Source organism: Passer montanus, unplaced genomic scaffold (assembly GCF_014805655.1).
Source record: "Passer montanus isolate IOZ18808 unplaced genomic scaffold, ASM1480565v1 scaffold40, whole genome shotgun sequence".
Lineage (NCBI taxonomy): Eukaryota > Metazoa > Chordata > Aves > Passeriformes > Passeridae > Passer > Passer montanus.
This window is the reverse complement of record NW_024368819.1, coordinates 78,022-97,205: the sequence shown is the minus strand read 5'-3', so window position 1 is coordinate 97,205 and position 19,184 is coordinate 78,022. Positions and strand designations below refer to the sequence as shown.

The 19,184-nt window shown below is 37.5% G+C and overlaps 1 protein-coding gene across 8 annotated transcripts in view; it reads right to left on the bottom strand.

Moving 5' to 3' along the window:
- Positions 1-19,184, bottom strand: part of MAP4K3 (mitogen-activated protein kinase kinase kinase kinase 3) — a 67,149-nt gene that overhangs the window by 9,718 nt on the left and 38,247 nt on the right. For 5 of the 8 annotated variants that reach the window (XM_039718853.1, XM_039718856.1, XM_039718861.1 and 2 more), the window contains 14 exons: positions 16,534-16,592; positions 15,362-15,400; positions 15,021-15,074; positions 11,994-12,036; positions 11,626-11,788; positions 10,539-10,648; positions 9,558-9,599; positions 9,240-9,324; positions 8,062-8,141; positions 5,439-5,499; positions 5,236-5,353; positions 3,342-3,400; positions 1,374-1,477; positions 466-637 (listed from right to left, as the gene is read on the bottom strand). In XM_039718853.1, the coding sequence (XP_039574787.1) occupies positions 466-637; positions 1,374-1,477; positions 3,342-3,400; positions 5,236-5,353; positions 5,439-5,499; positions 8,062-8,141; positions 9,240-9,324; positions 9,558-9,599; positions 10,539-10,648; positions 11,626-11,788; positions 11,994-12,036; positions 15,021-15,074; positions 15,362-15,400; positions 16,534-16,592 (1,189 nt within the window). The remainder of the gene's footprint in view (positions 1-465; positions 638-1,373; positions 1,478-3,341; positions 3,401-5,235; positions 5,354-5,438; positions 5,500-8,061; positions 8,142-9,239; positions 9,325-9,557; positions 9,600-10,538; positions 10,649-11,625; positions 11,789-11,993; positions 12,037-15,020; positions 15,075-15,361; positions 15,401-16,533; positions 16,593-19,184) is intronic. The other 3 variants (XM_039718855.1, XM_039718857.1, XM_039718854.1) reach the window with 2 other exon arrangements.

Sequence of the window (19,184 nt, the reverse complement as noted above, 5' to 3'; positions counted from 1 at the left end):
GAAGAATGCTCTATCTCAACAGGAGGTGACAACACCATTTCTAACCATGGAGACACATTGGGAGAGCCAAAACACATCTTCCAGAGATGTTAGAAGGAATTGCTCAGAATGCAATTTTACTAAAAGCTATTAAATAAACAAGTTATTGTGCCAGGGTAGAGCACAAAACAGCACAGGGGGTAATAAAGTACTGCCTAATTTATGGAAATGCAAGAAACCATAACTCCATCCTCTGCTATACCAAAAATTTCAAGGAATCCAATCAGTTCAACAAGGAGAAACATAAAAAAAAGTGCAAGTGCAAGCAGGTTCAACCAGATACCCCTTTAAGCAGAGAACTTGCAATTATCAATTAGCCTTGATGATTTAACCATTTGCTTCCTTAGAGAAGCCTGCCTTTTAGTGCTTCAGCTATAACAGAAGAGCAAAGAACATTTTGGAATGCAATGACAACAGCACACAAACCTGTTTCTGTAAACCACGAAGAGGTAGAATTTGGGTTGACAGTCTCAAACTTCACCACCTGGTTGAAGTCTCTTCCTCTACTGACACCAACACAAACTAAAGGGAATTCCTGCTCGGGGACTACCAGCATTTCAAACAATCTCAGTGGACAAGGTACAGGAAAATCTATGTGCTAGATGAATAAGCAAAAATAGATATTAGAAGGGAAACAAATGTAGTCTGAGTTGCTATTAGATATTCAAACTGTATGGTAAATTTTATGACATACTTTGTAACATTAGGTTTACTTCTTCAGATAACAGGAATTGATAAATACAAAAGAAGCTTGGAGCATCTCATGTCAATTCAGTTAAAATAAAATAGCATGTCTTTCATCATGTGTGTCCTTTGCAGCTGCCCACGGATAAGAAGAGTGCTCATCACTGCTCTCCCTGGCTACTGAGCCTCTAAGCCTTCTCTCCCAGGCTGATCCAGTTATAGCAGCTGCTTTTTTATAAACAGGAGCCCACCCTGGCTCTGTCTCTTCAGGTGATGTCAGATGGGGAGATTACAAGCATTTCTGGGGACCTCAGTGTCAAAAACCATAGAATAAATGGTCACCTTCTCTAGTATGGGAGCAAGACCACTATTAACCCCTGTCCTAGCCTGCCAGCCTCAGTTTTCTATTGTGCAACTAAAGGGCAATGTTCATGGAGAAGAGGGCTTGGTTCTCTAACTGAAGTGCACCCCAAAAACATGAACATTTATTTTGAGTCAGTTAATACATGCCACATTTAAATAGTTATTTTCAATATAATATAAGAGAAACCAACAGAAAATCTAATAAATCAAGAAATGGCTAATACTTATTCTTAACAAGCCACTACAAGATAATTAGAAGACAACAAGAAGAATAATAGTAATTTTACCTTGATTAACATAAATTTTTGCATTGGTTCAACCCATTCTAACAAAACAATGCTAGACTGTAGTGCTCCACAAAGGTACTTGTGGCCTGTGTAGGGATTTCTCACTGCCAAGAAAAGATAGAGAATATTAGTGTATTAAGCACAGGCAAATTATAAATAATTTCCAACTATGTAACAGTCCATTTACTTTTGGAAAATATACACCACCCCCACTCTAATGTTTTATATATTTAAAAAATAGCTGATTGCACACACATTTGGAGTGTCTTGGGTCTACTGTGTTGGGTTGCCTAAGCTATCTCAAAATCACCACAAGCAAGCTGTTAAAGAATGGCTTCTTCTACAACACAGTTACCCACCAGACAGTGAACAGTTCAGCTGCCTTTCAAGCACTGCCACAGCAAGTGTGAAATCCAGGAGCTCTGTAATTCTGATGGGCAATTCTAGACCATCAGGAAATCCAGTTGAAACTGAAGAACAATAGAAAAGCAGGAAGTGCTGCTCTTCCATTGTCAGAACTCAATTAAAAACTGGCAGAGAACAATAAAGCTGCAAAATTGGGCCCCGGGAAGTTTCACAACTTCAATTCTACAATACTGACAAAACTTCACTCCTTAAGCACTGCCAACATTTCCTTGAAGACAACCAAGTGCTATTTTGCACTTTGTACAAATACATCTGAAGACCAAATTTTACCGTGCAGTAAAGTGACTGTGGGCCATCAGGCAATAAGCAACATTTTAGATAACAAGCTTCTACAATCCAGAACTATCACAGAAGTGAAATATACTCACACTACCTTATTGCCACAGAAACTCATCAGCAGTCCCTTGGCACTTTAAACATCACTGCTTTATTTCATTAATCCAAGTTCTCACTCACCATCAGACTGACTGCAAAATGCATTTGCAAAGTGCAAAATAATACTTGCTGTGACCCTGAGTAAAGCTGAACTCAGCAGCAGAAATTACAAAACAATCACTAAAACCTGTAAGGAGCAGAAAGAAGACCAGAAGTTCTTGTCTTTTTCTGTCTCCTGTGGCACTCCTGCTGCTCCAAGGCCAAAAGCAGACTTATGTGCCAGCAGGAATGGGGGCTCAAGTCACAAAAAGTAAGACTCTTAGAGCCATCCTTGCTGTGTTCACAAATTATCACTCACACCTATCATGCATGAAGGGCTCCAGGCTTAGGAGGCTGAGATATCTCTGAATATGAAGACTCCTCTCATAATGACAAGTACCACAGCACCCCTGTTAAGTTCTGTGCCTGGCAGGACAGCAACCACAGAATCACAGAGGAGCACATTCTTGTTTTATGAACCTAGAAACTTAGGGACTTCCAAAATTAATTTTTCTGTTAGAAAGTCAGAGTTTTTACATACTCTGACCCCTGTCACTTCAGTCGTCGTCCCATGAGTGTTCCCTGCAGCACTCATTAACAATCTCAGTGGTTTGGGGCTTTTTAATCTATCTGCCTCCCTTTTACAACATCTCTTAACACAGTGCAGCTTTGAGACTTTGGTACTGGCATATTATTAAACACATTATAAAGGCTTCAGAGACAACACTGTCCTCAAAGACTTAAAAATAGTCCTTTGCTTTTTACCACCCAGTACTGATAACTGAAACTTCTGCTAGGAATGCAGGTGGCTTAATCATGATGGCAACTTCTCCAAGTTTCTCCATCATGGAGATTAGGTTCTCCTTGAGAATTGGTTTGAATTTTGACATCATTCTGGTTCTCTGCATTTCTTGTAAATTGTCTTTAAAATATAAAGAGCTAAATGGGAAAGTTTCTACTGCTTAAACCCAAGGACTAATCTGAATGAGCTCATCATCTAAAAATGCACAGCTTCATAATAATGACAAAAGTCTCTTCTCCCTTTACCTTCTACACTTGACTCAATAATCTTAATATTGCCACCATTTGTGCTGCCCCTTCACACTTATTCTCCAGACCTACACTTACCAACACAACACTTTTGACACCATTTAGTGTCAGGAATTTTCGTAGATACCGCAAACTTCCTACAAAAGATAAACACAAAATTACTGATTGACTAAAACAATTGAGTGAATTTTCTTTTTAGACATTCACTGATAGAAAAACATCTGCCACACCAAAAAACTAAAAAAAATACAAGTTTGTATATTTCTTGTGAAATCATGGAAACAATAATGTGAAAATTTATCAGATAAGCCAAAATGTTATTTGCTGGTAACAGGACTCAGAGTTTCTACATGCATCAGAAGACAACAGGCACTATTGAGACTGGCCACAGTACTCTTAACAATAAAAATAAGTAATTTGATGCTGTAGAAAAGATGGGAATAAATACATTGACAGACAGATGCTGCACTCAAAGCTATGAACTGAGAAAACAGCTGTGTAACATTTCAAATGGAACTACCCAGAAGTGACTGATAATGCAAAAGGACTGAACAGCATGAAAACTGAGTACTGGTCACAAATTTTCATTGGAACAAGTCATGGAAGGTTTGAAAGGAACTGCTCAAGGATACTCCAGGGAAAGAGGCTGGAAAGGAGACTTATCACTGACATATTTTCTGCTACTGAATGTCTGCCTACCAAGTATCATAAACTGAGGTTAGAACATTTTGCAAATGAATATATAAACCTAACAAATTACTTCAAATTCAATTTTGCTTTGCCTTTTCTCTACCAAAACCTCTGCTTTTACCATTTTGCATGTAGCACTCACCATCATAGTATCCACAATCTTGTTTAAGAGTACACTTTATGCTCTGGTAGGAAAAATTACGTTCTCCTACATACTTCAAATGTCTGTCTTCTGCCTGGCTAAATGTGACTACCCTGACACCCTACAACCAGAGGTAAAACAGGAAAACTCATTATTTAAATTAATCTTTCCTGTCTTCGAATGACTGGCTTGGCACTCACATTCAGGTTATGCTGCATTTTTCCTGGGAAGTGACATGACTGGACAAGATATTTTCTGAGTCCTCTGCAACTTAGGTGAGGTACTATTCCAGGGAGAATCTAGTATGGTTTTCCTAGCATGATTCTTATGGTAATTATGGTTATTAGCCCACTGCTGATTCAGTCCTCAAGCCAAAGTCACCCACCAAAGTCAAATTTGGAAGAGAAGAGCAGAACAATAGTGCAGGTACACAGAAGGTAACAATTTAAAGCACAAATTATCTCTTAGTTGTTTAGAATTTACCCTCTAGAATTTTCAGACAAGTGTTACACCATTATGTTTGAGGTAACTGAACAAGAAGAAGCCTTTCCTGAACCAAAGAATTACCTGTTAATAGGCTTTTAATAGAACTAAAGGTAGCAAAGAATCAAATTTTCTGTAACACAATTTCCTAACAGAAATCCTATTCTATTAGAAGAACCAGTGTGTCACTATGCACTTTAAAAATCAAAGATTTTTCTGCAAACTAGATTAGAGTTACTACCTTCTTCTGCTGGGATTTGAATGGGCCACTACTAAGGCTTGTTTGGCAGTGCGCCGGTTCTGGCCAGGACAGGGTTAATTTCTGCAGCAGCCAGGAGGGGCACGGCCATAGCTTTTGTTCAGCATCAAGTACAAGCAGGGTGTATGACACTAGACTACACGTGAAAAGAGCTATGCCCAGAAACAAGAAGTTTCATAACCAGAAGGTAAGGTGTACCAAAATCCATTTCTCTAATGAGAGTAATTCACATGCTGATCCCTTAAATGTAGGGCTCAACCCTCTCATTAATGCACATGAGTCATTCACTGCAATCTGTGAACAGAGCCCCCCACTATTTGGTGTTCCCAGAGCTTCACAAGCATCTCCTGAACTCCCAGAGCTAAGATATTCTGATATATCCGATGATGTGTATTTACCTGGGAAGTATTCGGTCAGGGAGTTTATGTGCTGGAATAGCAACAGGTAACTTTTGCATTTGCCTTGCATAATCAAAGAGTCCTGGTAGATTATGGGAATAAAGCTGAGAAGCTTTACCTGGCAATTAGAAAACAAACCACACTTCAAATACGAAACCAAGTGTTTACCAGCACTACCACTGCAAGGTAGCACAGTAACTTACCAGATATTGATAACAAACAATTGTTCATGACATATAACCAGGTACATCTTCGAGGAAATAGCTGATAAATGGAAGGAAAAAACAAAGAAGTAGCATTCAATTTGATATACACAAGACAGCTATCAATTAGTATTGCTTAGATGACAGGACAAAGCTAATACTGACTTGCTTTTTGCAGCAGAAGTAAGTTTAAGCCAAGTAATGTTTACCTGGATTCCAGAGTTAATTCAGAGTAAATCTTAGGCACATACACTATATTTAATATATGAATTAACATTTAGACAATTAGCACATTTTATACTCATCTCTTCTGGTATATTATATTCCACAAGATGTTATTATAAAGATGAATCAACCCTTTTAAAAAAAATTCAAAAATCACTGAATTTTCTCCTTCAAAGAAGAAAAGCTCGACAACCAACTTCAGTAAACTAAGCGCGGTCAACAAATCATGTTCTAAACAAACCACAGTGTTCTAAAGCTTGTGACAGTCCAAATCTCTTGAAACAATTAAAACTGGTACTTTGAAGGGATTCTTCACCTTCACCTGCATGATTACACATTTCACTTAAGTGATGAATGAGTGCAACAAATATTCAAGGCAGAGCTGGTTTTTGTCAAATCCTGCAATTCCTAAAAAGATGGGGTTGAAAGCAACAAGACATCTCTCAAAAAACCCCAAAAAACCAACAACTACTTTTTCCCCCCTCTCACCTAACTTCTGAAACTTATTGACACAAGATGTCATGGAGGTGGAAAGTACCAACACAAACAAGAGATTAGACATACTCATGTTCAAGAGGTCCAAAAGGAGACAAAAAATAGGTAGGGATCCTCCAACATCCCTGATTCAATGACTCTAGTGGAGTCTGAGGAGAACACACAGTGACCAAGCTCATTGACACTTCCCACTGCCACTTTAGGCAAGAGACTATTGGGCTAGATAAACCACTCAGGAGCACAATTGTTTTTCTCTTAAAAAAAACCCAAAACAACACCAACAAAAAACCCGCAAAACAAACAAACAAAAAAACCACAAAAGAAAAAATACCACAACTCTTCCAAAAAAAGGAATAAAATATTAACCTTGAAGCTATTCTAACTCCTGGAAACATGTATTATGTCTCCTTTGTCCACTGATGAAGTGAAATACAAAGAAAACTCATCAAGAACACTATTTTAGCTTTTATGCTGAGTTGTATCAGAGTGAGAGTAAACAATGACATAAAACATAAAATTTGGAAATGCTATTAAAGCCCTACTGACTGTTATCATAAATATTGATGCAATAAGTGGTTAGCACAGAGGGTGCATTTCTATTCCTGAACTCTTCTCACAACCTAAACACACTGTAAGAAACACCTATGGTAATAATCTACCACACTGCTTGTATCAAAATTTAACATGCAGGGTTCATTGACCTTCTGTAGGTGTATGAGCATATTGTGACTCAGTAGGTTTGGATCTGAGGATTAAAGAATAGCAATTCTTCAAATTAGCAGGTTAATTGACCTCCCACTCATTCCTTGTTCCACACAGGACTGGCTGTGTTAGCAACTATTTCTTCTTGTCTCTAAGTGCTCATTAAAATATTTCCCTGAAGCTCACTAGGCAACACACTACGTGATTTTCATTACAGCTCTTCTTCCTTACCAGTTAACTGCAACCCAAACCAAACCCCAAACAGTAAAGAAAAAATCCAAACCTTTCCTTGGTCTACCTGGCCTATCAGAATTATTATTACATCAGTGATATTTCTCAGGGTAGTTGTTACAACTGCAGTGCAGCAGCAGAGTGGTACCTGAGCTAAGTTTAAACCAGGTAACTCGAGCACCAGTATGATTATGGGTTACACTGAGCTCAGTTCAACTAGACCTCCCTCTCAACACAACAAACACCTCTAAAATGTCTGGACCCTGGAGGCTGAACAAACACCAGTGCCTCCAGCTTACAGTGTGAAGGCTTGCAAATTCCTTGCAAATTCCTCCATCTTGATGGCAGGTGCACAGCTCCCTATGGTAGGGAGAAGCAAGAAAGAAAAGAAGTTTCTTAGAGAGTAACTAAAGAGCTGGAGAATACAGAAAGGCCTTCAACTTGCATTTTCCCCTCCCCAGCATCCCTTAAAGAAATTACTTATTGTAAGACTGCAAATACAGAGCTTTAGGTGGAATTCAGCAAGCTGAGTCTCATCAGCAAAGCTGCTTTTAAGACCACAAGAATGGACTCCTGTGAATAAAGGATCTCTTTGCTTCCCTGTAGCTGAATCACAATGTTTGTTGCAATAATTCTGTATTGTAATGAAGTTTTAAGGAAAATAGAAACTTTCATCTAAAATGCATCAGGGAAATTCCATACTGTTTACCTAATCATCATTCTGTACCTGCAGAACAATGCACTATGATGAAGTTCAAAACATAGACAGATGAAGATCTCCTATATAAACATGGTTCAGCCTACAAACACAAACATGACTGAAAAGTATCCTCAATAGCAAATATTTAAGGTAATTCTCAGTGTAGCCAGTGCCTATGCAAATATAGTAAAACGCATTTTTATAAGGATTATACAACATTAATCTGAGGGGTTAAAAATGTGATGTATTTTTTTAAAACCAGAAATATACCTGCTCCATTGACGTTTCATGAAGTTCATTGAGGTTCAGTGTGTAAATACCTTCTTCTGCTCCAAATATTAAATACTGATCTGCAAACACAAACAAAAAGAGGTAGAAATCTTAATTCAGGAAGGTATTTACACCTTTACCAAAAAGCAACATCGATAGACATGGAAACAAATCAAACTATAAGTTAAGTGTATGAAAGCATGGAAAATTAATCCTGATAAGGAAGCTTTAATTTATGAATGGGGCTGTTTTAAGTCATTAGGAAAGCTCAGGGGTTTTTTTGAGTAATAATTGAAATATTAGAAAAAAGTAATTCAACCACAAGCAGGAAATCACATGAATAACTTCAGCATATCTTACTTAGACACTTCCATATATTATGGAAATATCCATTGCCTTCTTTGAGAGTACTTCCACAGCAGTAGTGACTTGAACATTTTCTCATTAGTCTGTGGGTGCCTCAACTCCTGAACATAACCAAATCCCTGGATTGTACATAGGCATGCAAACAAGGCAGACATCTCCTATGAGATGATGTCAACTGCCAAGGATTTACCCTTCCTTAATTCCACTTTCTAAAAAAATCCAAATATTTTCTTGCTGACCAGCTCACTAGTATGTCTCTCTAGCTTATAATCAAAGGGTGTAATACCAGGCAAAGTGAGTACAGTATTACCAACTATCCCTTTTATCAGGCTAGATATTAAAGCACTAAAATTTATGCAAAAAACTAAAAAAAAAACCAACTGCAGAATCCTGTAGGGCCAGAAAAATTACCAACTATCCCTTTTATCAGGCTAGATATTCAAGCACTAAAATTTGTGCAAAAAACTCCAAAAAAAACCCCAACTGCAGAATCCTGTAGGGCCAGAAAGATCTCAGCTAAGACCTCCAAAAGTCAGATTTTTCACAGATAAATTAGGATGGTCTTCTTTTGGACTAAAATGTTGAGAAGAGTCTTTAACTTGAATATGCAATTTATTCTTTTGAATCAAAGCAAAAAACTTCATCCAATACATCTTAAAAATAACACAACTTTAGACAGCAGTAGCATAATTAAAGAATGACTCCTGCTTATATGAATATATGTCTGTTTTAAAAGGAATAGTCCTGCTCTTCTAAGCACTCTTGAAATTCAAGGAGAGGACAAAATGGGTAAAATACTCATCATATTGTACCTCTTGTATCTGGATTTATCCAAGATGTTGCACAATGAATTTTTAATGGACAGCCATTGAAAACCTTTGAAAAGCAAGCACCCATCTGTAGAAGTAAAAATATTAAATACATACATATGAAAAATTAAAATGTGACCTTCCCAAAAAGGATTATTTTTACTTCAAGTAGTAACAAAAGGTTAAGAGTCATAGCACTGGCTTAACATTGCTAAGTCATATTAGGTTTTTTAAGTAAAAAAGCAAAGACTACAAACATTCAAAAAATGTGCTCTTTCACCCTGCCCCCAAGGTGCATTTGTGTGACTCAGCAATACTCACATGTACTTTAGGTGTGGGAGGAAGGCCGTTACTAATTGGTTTCTAGAAAATAAAATTTAAAAGTATGTTTACACTCACATGCACACTATGCTTGAACATGTATATTCCCTCCCCACACACAGCATAACCACAAGCATTCAGCATAATTTTCTTTTCATTAAGATCTCCACTATGATTCCCTAATACCTCCTCACTGCATGTTTGCAGTGTTGTGCAACATTTTCACGCTACAGTGGTGCCTGTAAGAACGTCATTTCCAGTACTAGAGAGTTTAAGCAATATTGGAACAATTGCTCAACCCTTCAGTATTACAGCATTAAATGTTACCACTCAGTGCTACATGCACTTTCCTATGTCAGTATCAATTTCTCCTAGCACAAAGAAGCTTCTGAACAAACCCATCTCACAGGTAAATTTCTAACACACAATTTCAAATGACAAGTCCAAAGCTGTGCAGGTAATCCTACTTTTCGAAGTATTGCCAGTATTACTGGCACTTCCTTAAAACAAAACAGACTCATCACCACATTTCTAGTCTATTTCCTCTTCACTTCTCACAAAAAAAAAATTACAATTCCAGCCTCACACTTGGAAGGAGCCCTAAAGATGGCAGTCCCATGTTATATTTAATCTAGTCTAACTACAGCATATTCCATTCCCTCATTTCCCTGTTTCCTTAAACAATCATTGCCCAGTACAGCACAAGACATGGCTCTCATTATATCTCTCAGGTGTGTGAAAGACCAAGAAAATTGTATATATTTGTCATTGTGTTTGTTTCTAAGGAAAACTAAATACTGACAAAGTTCAGACTAAGACTGTATCACAACTAGACAACCAAGGAAAACTGTTTTGATTCAAAGTAAACAGGGTGCCATCCAGCATAATTTCCATATTAAAGAGCACGCCTGCTCCTCTTCTTTGCACATGTAGAACAGTCATGACAATTCTAAAAGAACACCCAGAAGCTTAAATACCTACCAGTATTTCCTTCTTTTCTTTCCTTGAGAAGTTAGTGTCTCTAGCTTCATTCTGTTGATGTGGCAGTTCCTCTCTTTCACCATTTAATTGCACAGAAGTGACTCCATTACCTAGAAAGATTAGTAGTTAAGAATGTGTCCCTCTGTCTTCACCTCAAAGAGTAATCTAGCCTAAAAACTCTTAAGTGGGCCAGAATTTCCAATTAAGTCAGAACATACACTGTATATAATACAGCATAAAATACCCTAATTTATTTCTGAAGCATGCACGTTGTTACATCTGCACATATCCATCAAGCCACAATCCATGACTTTTGGTAATTAATGTAACACCTCTAACATAATAACTCAAATCTAACAACTCTAACAGGAGCACAGAAAGGGATGCAGTCACAGTTATGAGGGAAAATGTGTTGACCATACCTAAAGAAATACTTGCCAGTAGCTAACACTTCAATTATTGATTCCTTAGAAACACAGCCTTGTTAGAGTCAGATCTTTAACAAATCAACAGCAGAACTAAGTATGAAGCAAGGAAAAGCTACCAAAGTAACAACTGAGAGGTAGACATTGAGCTTGCTTAAGAGAAGCCAGTCCAAGACAACTCTCAAGGCTTCAGACTGACAAAGGCATAAAATGAACAGTCTGAGCTGACAGTAAACAAACATAATTACCTCCTATACTCCCCAACCCAGTTCATTACATACAAAAGCAAACTTTGTATGTAATGTTCTTGACATGACAAATGACAACAACAGCTCACACACTCAACCTGAAACCTACAAACATACTTTTTTAGAATCCTCATACTCTACATTATAAGCCTGTTGCTTAGGAAAGCAATTGTGTCACCAATGGCATCAGCAGGAATGGTGTCAGTGACTTTGATAGAAGGTACACTTGACCCTTTGAAGAGTTAAAGCATGTTTTTTTCATGAATTTTGGCTTTCATGCACTTTGTTACTTGCCCACCACAGAAAAAATTACCTCAATATCTTTTAATGTGTACACAGCTAAGAATACAGATATAAAATCACATTAGATTATTTAAGAAATACTTGTATACTCCTTGGGGTCATGTTTATTACCTAAAGGATTAGATTTCTGTGGAGGTAACCGAGGAGGTGGTGGTCTGGGTGGAACATGAGATGTAGATTTTGCTGGACTCTCTGATGTTGGGCATCTCTTGATTGTCCCTTGATTTTCATTTTCAGAAGAGTAAGTTTCTTGGGGGATAAATATTGATTTAGGCTGAAAGAGACATAGTAATAATCAAAACATAAAAAAAATTCAAAGCATCCATGCCACTTATCAATGAGCTAAAAGCTCCATATGCAGAATTTTGATCCTGAAATTTTCACAAGTAAAGAGCCACCACAGTAATTTAAATATTCTCCACTTATTTGTTTATTTAAAGTGCATTTTTCTGCTGAGCAACCAAATCCCCCTCACTTACCTTTGGTGGTAAAGGAGGTGGCACTTTAGGTTTCATAGTAGCTCTATAAAGAAAAAATACCAAAACAGAGAGAAAACTTGAATAGCAGTCTTCAAGAAGACACAGGGTTTCAAAAATGCCACATAAATAAATACCATTAACTTGTCAAGAGCACTATTATATCCAAGTAACTGCATCACAAATACTTTCAAACATTTTGTTATACCTCAGATACTACATGAAAACAAGGATCACATGTTCCCCCCCAGAGAGCACAGAGTGTCATGAACTGATTTGTTGAAGATGCACAAACTTGTGCAGAACAAAGTAGGGAGAAACAGAAGAGGCCTGACATTTGCCCTGCTGAGAGGAGAAAGTTAAGGGTATCAGTGAGCTGAAGGGGAGTTACAAGAAAACTAATGAAGACCATTCCCTGGAGAAGTTACACTGATGACTTAAAACAGCTTTACACATAGAAGTAAAATCCATCTGCAGTGGATGGCTACCCTCGTGTTTAGGTTGATTTTTGGTTGATGAGTCTCTTTTTTAAGGGAAATCTTGGGAAATACAACTTTTCATGCTAGAGCAGTCTGGTCCAAGAATACAAGATATTATCAGAAAACAACACAGCTGAAGCACCAGGAGCACTCTTCCTCTCCCAGCTCTGTGGTTTAAAAAATATGCTGCATTTAAAAAGAAAACACTAAACTCTGAAATTTTTCATGTTTTTAAAACCTCTTCCACTGTTCTGTTTTCTAATCTTTCAGGAACATAAAATTATTTCCACTAAATAAACCAGGAAACTTGACATTCTTCCACAGTATCTTCCTTATTTTTAAATTATGTTCAAAGCAGTAAGATATCTGCCTGTTTGTTTACAGGCCAACAACTTGTCGGCTTGGCTTCATTCTTTCTAGGAGTTTCTGTCCTGGCATCTTAACTGTTGTTTGTATTGTAGAGAAGCTGGAAGGGGATTTTGAGAATAAGTTCCCCTGTGTCATGCATTTCAGCTGCTCTGGTGGAAGAAATTATCTTCTCTTAATAATATGGGGCCTAGGTTTAAGTTCTCTGTCATGAGGGTTCAAGGTCCATTTCCATTTCTTTTGTATTTTTCCCGCATTTCAGACAACCAATGTTACTGGGCAGCCAAAGAAAGCAAAAAGGCAACAATTTGCATACATGCGACAGATGTGTGTACAAAGGACCGTGTGCCCTTGTCTGAACAAGAGGGTTTAGGTGCAGCTTGTCACTGCTACCCATGCAGGGCAGTGCCCCAGTAATTGCTGCTTTCCATAACCAGGAAATTCAAGTATCAGAGCCTTGCTGCACATGAGAGAAACAGAAATATCAAAACAATATTGTTAAATGAAGAGTGATAACTTGATATTGTTCTCTGAAACATGGATCCTCTGCTGCTACTATCACTCAATTTCATGCCGTGGCACCAGTTTGGGCTGGAAGGGGTACACTGGACTCTCTAGTTTTGTTCTGGATCTGAAGGGAGAAGTAAATGATGTCATATGTGTTCCTCAACTGCAGCTCCACCTCACAGAATATAAATCAAACCAAAGCCTTGAATCTTCATTGGGTTCCACAGAAAGATAATCAAGACCAGGCAGATGAACCAGTAACTGCAGCAGATCTTTGGGCTCCAGCAGATATCAAGAGAAGGGCACGGATGCAGAATCTGTAACCCAAGGTTGAAGGATTCAAGCTTTTACACACTGTCAGGCCCTCTCTGTAGGGCACAAGTACTTAGGTTGATATACCAGAAGAAACAAACAGTATCAAGTCAATTCTGGAAGACAATCAGTGACTACGGGTCCCCAGGGTCAGACAAATTAGAACCTCTCCAGAAGCTCTCTCAGGCTCTTTCTTGCCTAACCTAAAAGAGAAAATCTACAGAAACACAACAGCCACATAAGCAACAGAAGTCAGTGCTGTTTGAAAGTTCTGATGGAGCTCGTGCAAGGATCTCAGATCTCAAAGCACTCAAAGAAATCAGTGCTAGCACTTCAAGACAGCAGGGATCAAGAGGTTCCAAGCCCTGGAACATTACTGAATTGATGGCACTGGCTGCAAACAGAGCAAGAAGTGTAGGGGGCAAAAGAAACATGAAACAAAAATTAACAGAAACAGAGCTGTACACAAAAAAACCCAAAATACCCAGAGGTTCATATGGATGGAGGAACCAAGCTGAGGCGGTTCACAAAAGCAGTAAAATGACTCAAAAAAGAAAAAAAAAAAAAGAGAGATTATAGTTTGGTTCTCTGCAAGAGAGAGATGCCAGCAATAGATAACACATGTTTTAAAGGTTTCTTGTATGAAGCAACAGCTTTCCAAATTACCCATTAACAGAAAGCAAACAAAAATTATGTCTCAATGGCATTGTTCATTTTGGTCTTTAGACCAGATTTCTTTAGGAATGTAAATCTACATGTACAGGTTTTGCTCTTTAAATTGTTTCAGCTCTCATCTATCAATCAAATAGAGCCCAAGAATATCTATACCAGTGGGATTTTAATATGAACATTATTAATTTGACACATGCCTTGCAGTCATATGTGCTCTCTCTGAGTAAAGGATGTCAGCTCTATTCCAAAAACCAAACACCCATACAAGCATCCTCCTAGCTGAGAACACAGAGCAAACTCAAACATCTAGAAAAGCCTGTAGTGTATATATTTTATCTACTTTTCATGAGCTTTATTTTGAAATATAGCTATCAGTTCTAAAGAAGGTACTAGGACTGTAGTCAGACATATTACTGGCTCAATATAATGATGCCAAAATTTTGTTCCATAACAGAAAATTAAAATAAAGCTGTATCAATCAAGGAACAATATCCCCCCCCCCATTGATAACAATCAGCAGAATAAGACAACTTATGGTGATGTAATCTAACAACAATGTGAAAATCCCTATCTTTAAGAATGCCATAGCAAAATGAGTCCCGAGTTGTTACAGAATGTGATTCAACCTTTTTATTTTCCAAATACTCATCTATTCAAGAGTCTGACTTTATTTGTTTTTAAAAGAAGGACTTACTGTTTAGAATCATCATCTGCATCATCATCATCTTCTAAATGTGCCACATGCCCCCTAAGAAAATGAAGAAGATAAATATGGTTGAGTGAGTTGTATAAAATTTACCTTGACTGTTGTGAAACATTCTGAGCTCAAAAATCTACCTCTTTTATAGAATTTTACTGTCTTTTTAAAAATCATTACTGTTCTTTAAAGTACAGTTGCAATCTAGGCAACTAAGTGTCTCTCACAGGCTCTCAGCAAGCACAGGGACAAACAAGAAGCAGTTGTGACAGACAAAAAAAATCAATGCATGAATTACTTTTGAAACACACACGAGAGGAAAAAAGAAATAGAATTACCGCTGATGTAGTTCTTCTTCAACTGATTTTAAGAGACTCCTTCAGCATTAAATGAGAACAAGAACATAATTTAATTGTGGTACACAAGCACAATTATCAAAAGCACCTATGATTCTTTCAATAAATAATTCAAAGTATGTTATTTCAGCTGGCTTTCAGAATATTCATCCAGCATCCACATAAAAATGAACACAGCTGCAAATTTTTAAAATTTAGTGTTCACACAACACCCTTTCATGTGTGTTTATTAATGTATTGCTATTAAGTGCAATGGTCCTTTTTCATCTTACTGTAAAACAAGGACTGTGTTACTTTAATCCAATTTTAAATAAGAAATCCATACGAAAACCATAATACTAAACAAAACAGACTGACAAGTGTGAAACTACTGTTAGGATAAATTAATTCTTCCCTGGTTAATTTTTTGTAACATTCTGGACTTCATACTCATGTTTTTGTTCAAAAACACAGAGAAGAATCACAGGACTAAGGAACAAGAGGATTTCAAAAATGATCAGTACTGATTTTTTCCCAATTAAAGACTATGCAAAAAGATCATGCTCTATGCTTAGGCTTTCTGCATTTTTAGAATGATTTAATTTAGCAAATCAAAGGTAGGCCTCCTAATTCTGGCATGCATAAATGTAATTAAGTAATTGTGTGCAAAGGGAAAATTACATGGAGAATTATTTCATGATTAATACATCAAGATGATTAAAAGTATGAGCATGAAGTTAAAGGGCTTGCTAAGAAAGGTTAAATTTTATTTTTTAAAGGATCTATAACTGCATGTTCCTAGTGCCCTACAAAATAAAGAAGGACATAAAGTAATGTCAAAGAGCAGCACTGGCAGCTCTCAGATGGGGTAAATTTGTGCTCTGTGGGACCTATCATGCAGAATATCCCAAAACAAGTAGACCAAGATAACAGCTCTTAAAAGGAAGCTTACACCACCACAAAAACAATATGGTCAATACAGCCTCAAATACTGAAAAGTGCTGCAATTCTGTATCATTGGAGTTACTATTATTTTAGAAATAAATAAGTGATTTTGGAATTTTAACTGAGAGAAACAAGTTTGACTTATTGTACTACATCTGTTTTAGCTAATGTGTCGTTATATTAAAATAGTCTTGAATTAATTAAAGACAGAAAATGCAGTGCTTACTCACTTATTTGCACCCAAAAAGTAGCCACACTGAGGACCATGACCATATTCTAGCTGTAGATCCTAAAACATAAGAGAATGAATCTTTTAAGATGAACAGGAGAGCATCCAACACACACCCTGTGCCATGCTGCTGTCATCCCCTCTGCAACACCTGAGATACCAAACAAGCTGAATTCTCTGGCCCTCCTGCCCCCTAACACCACTTTCAGGCCCACTGCACCCAAAAATCTCCTCTCTGTTTGCTCCACCTCTAATTCCTTTTAACTCTGACCCTTGCCCCTTCCTTGCACACAAGAGATTCTTTGCTCAAATAAAGTTAGCTGCATAAAAGAAAACAAAACAACAACAAAAATAATAAAACAATAAGAGAAAAAAAAAATTCAGGACTTTGCAATCTACCAGATTCCATAGAGAACCCAGCTACCCCTCACTGGCACATTTAGTAGTCATTTCAGAAGGGGAGTTCTGGCAGAGAGCCTGAAATCCTTTAGCACATGGAAGCATTTAAAAAATAACCAGAGAGGACAGTAAGTGTTTTTATCACTCTGGTTATACCAATATGTGTATACTGGTTAGGAAGATTTTTTCTTTGGAAAAAAAAAAAGCCAAAACAGAATTAATAAAGTCAAATGCTCCAGCAATCATGGAGTACAGGCTACCAAGAAAAAGATGTGCTAACAGGCCTTCAACACTATTTTAAAATAAAAACCATAATGGTATAAATATTTAATGCATTAATGGAATACAGGGACCTCACTGAAGCACAATCAAATCTGCATCTGCTGAGAGAATACTGCTATAATTACAGTCTATTTTTTTTCTTCAGGTGGATCACAACAGGAGAAATATGAGGATAAATTTGCTTCCAAAATAGTGAGTGTATTCACCAGAAGAAACAAACTATTGATCACCTAAGTTAGTGATAAATGGAGCTACACTCTTCCTTCTCAGGAAACATTTTAAAGGTCTCCCAACACCTTCTGTTGAAGAAGCCCCTTTCAGCTGCAACCCATACCTAAAAGCATGTCACCCTTCAGCAAGAGGCTCAAACAGCCAAGCTTTAAGAGGAATAAATCTGGATTAGATGGGGCTGATCTTCCAAAAGGGCATTTTTAAAAATCAGAGGAAAAGTCTCACACCAGATTTGCCAGTGTTCCAAGCTGATGAAGTAGAAACCACTGCAGCCCTCAATTCCAGGCTGAAGGGCAATCACATCAATACAAAGCTGTAAATATTGTTTTTTGCTTGCCAAGGAGTTTCAGGTTGTTTACTGCACCCTTTAGTCTGCCCTGTAAAGCTAAGTAGTAGTTTGCACATGGGTGTGTCTACCACAGCTGTCAGTAGCATTTGGTTGCTTCAGTGACTGTACATATTTTCCCAAAACAAGTGAAATACTGTGGAAAAAACACTATGTAACTGATAATTACTTGACGTAAAAGAATGTACAGATCAGAGAGCAAGCCTGGTGCTGGCATTTCCTGAACCATGGAGAGACTGACTTTTCAATCTCTGTATCAACTTTATTATACATCTTTATTCTAGAATTAAATGATCCTCCCAAACCACCAAACTCTATCTACCTCTATTGATCTGACTCCTCACCACCAGTGGATGTTCTACAATCCACCAGCAAGAAACTGATTCAACTTTCTTTGCTCCAAGTACTTCTATTACTTCTATGCAATCTCAGAAACTTCCACCTGCAAGCACAGATATTTTGAGGATTCAGGCTCTAGAGCAGAAAATCACAAGACTGGAAACATAAGGTGTCACCAGAGTCACAAGCAAGTAGGTTAAACAGGTTGTGTGAGTCTCTGTAAGAGGATGCCAGAACAAAGACTGGGAAACTGTTGAGAAAAGTAACCCTGTGACAGTGAGGTTGCTGAGGGGCTACAGAAATCTGAGATTTTCACCTTGAAGAGACAAGCCCTCAATGTTGCAAAATGCTGGGCAGACCCAAATGTCTGTCCATCTGAATTTACATACAGTGCAATGCATGGATACAGACAGACACACTGTACAGCAATGACAAGGAAAATATTAAGAGAAAAAAAATAAATCCACCTAAAACAAAAGGAGCCCTTCTCCGCCACCAGACCTTTTAAAAGTTACTAGAATTTTCCTTATCAAAGATGACATCTGCCAGAATTATTTATGTCTAAATGTTTTAAAGGGCAAAACCTGTCTCTGGTTCCATTTACTGTTGTGTAACATACATTTGACTACGATTTTAATTGGACATGCATACTCTTCCTAATCCCTTTAAATATTGCTGGTTTTCACTCCAAAGGTAGGGTCAACTACTCTATTACCAGGGAAATTTCTCCTTTTCTTCACTTGATAAATACTGAGAGCTGGAGAGGTTTTAAAAAGTGAAATACATTTTCCTTCTACCTTCTATTTCAAATACACAGAGAATTTATAATTTTATATTAACTAAACCTAGCTACATATTTGAAACAGAAACATTTGTAAAAACTGCATGTATCCAGCAAAGCCTCCAGTGAGCTGCTATACTGCACCAGAACACCCTATAGAAATAGACTTTTTTAAAGCCACACATAAAGGTGTCAAGACTTATAAGTTATGGATTTCTACAGGGAAGAACACATTAGCATTAATTACTAATATATGCAAAGTTACCCATCAACT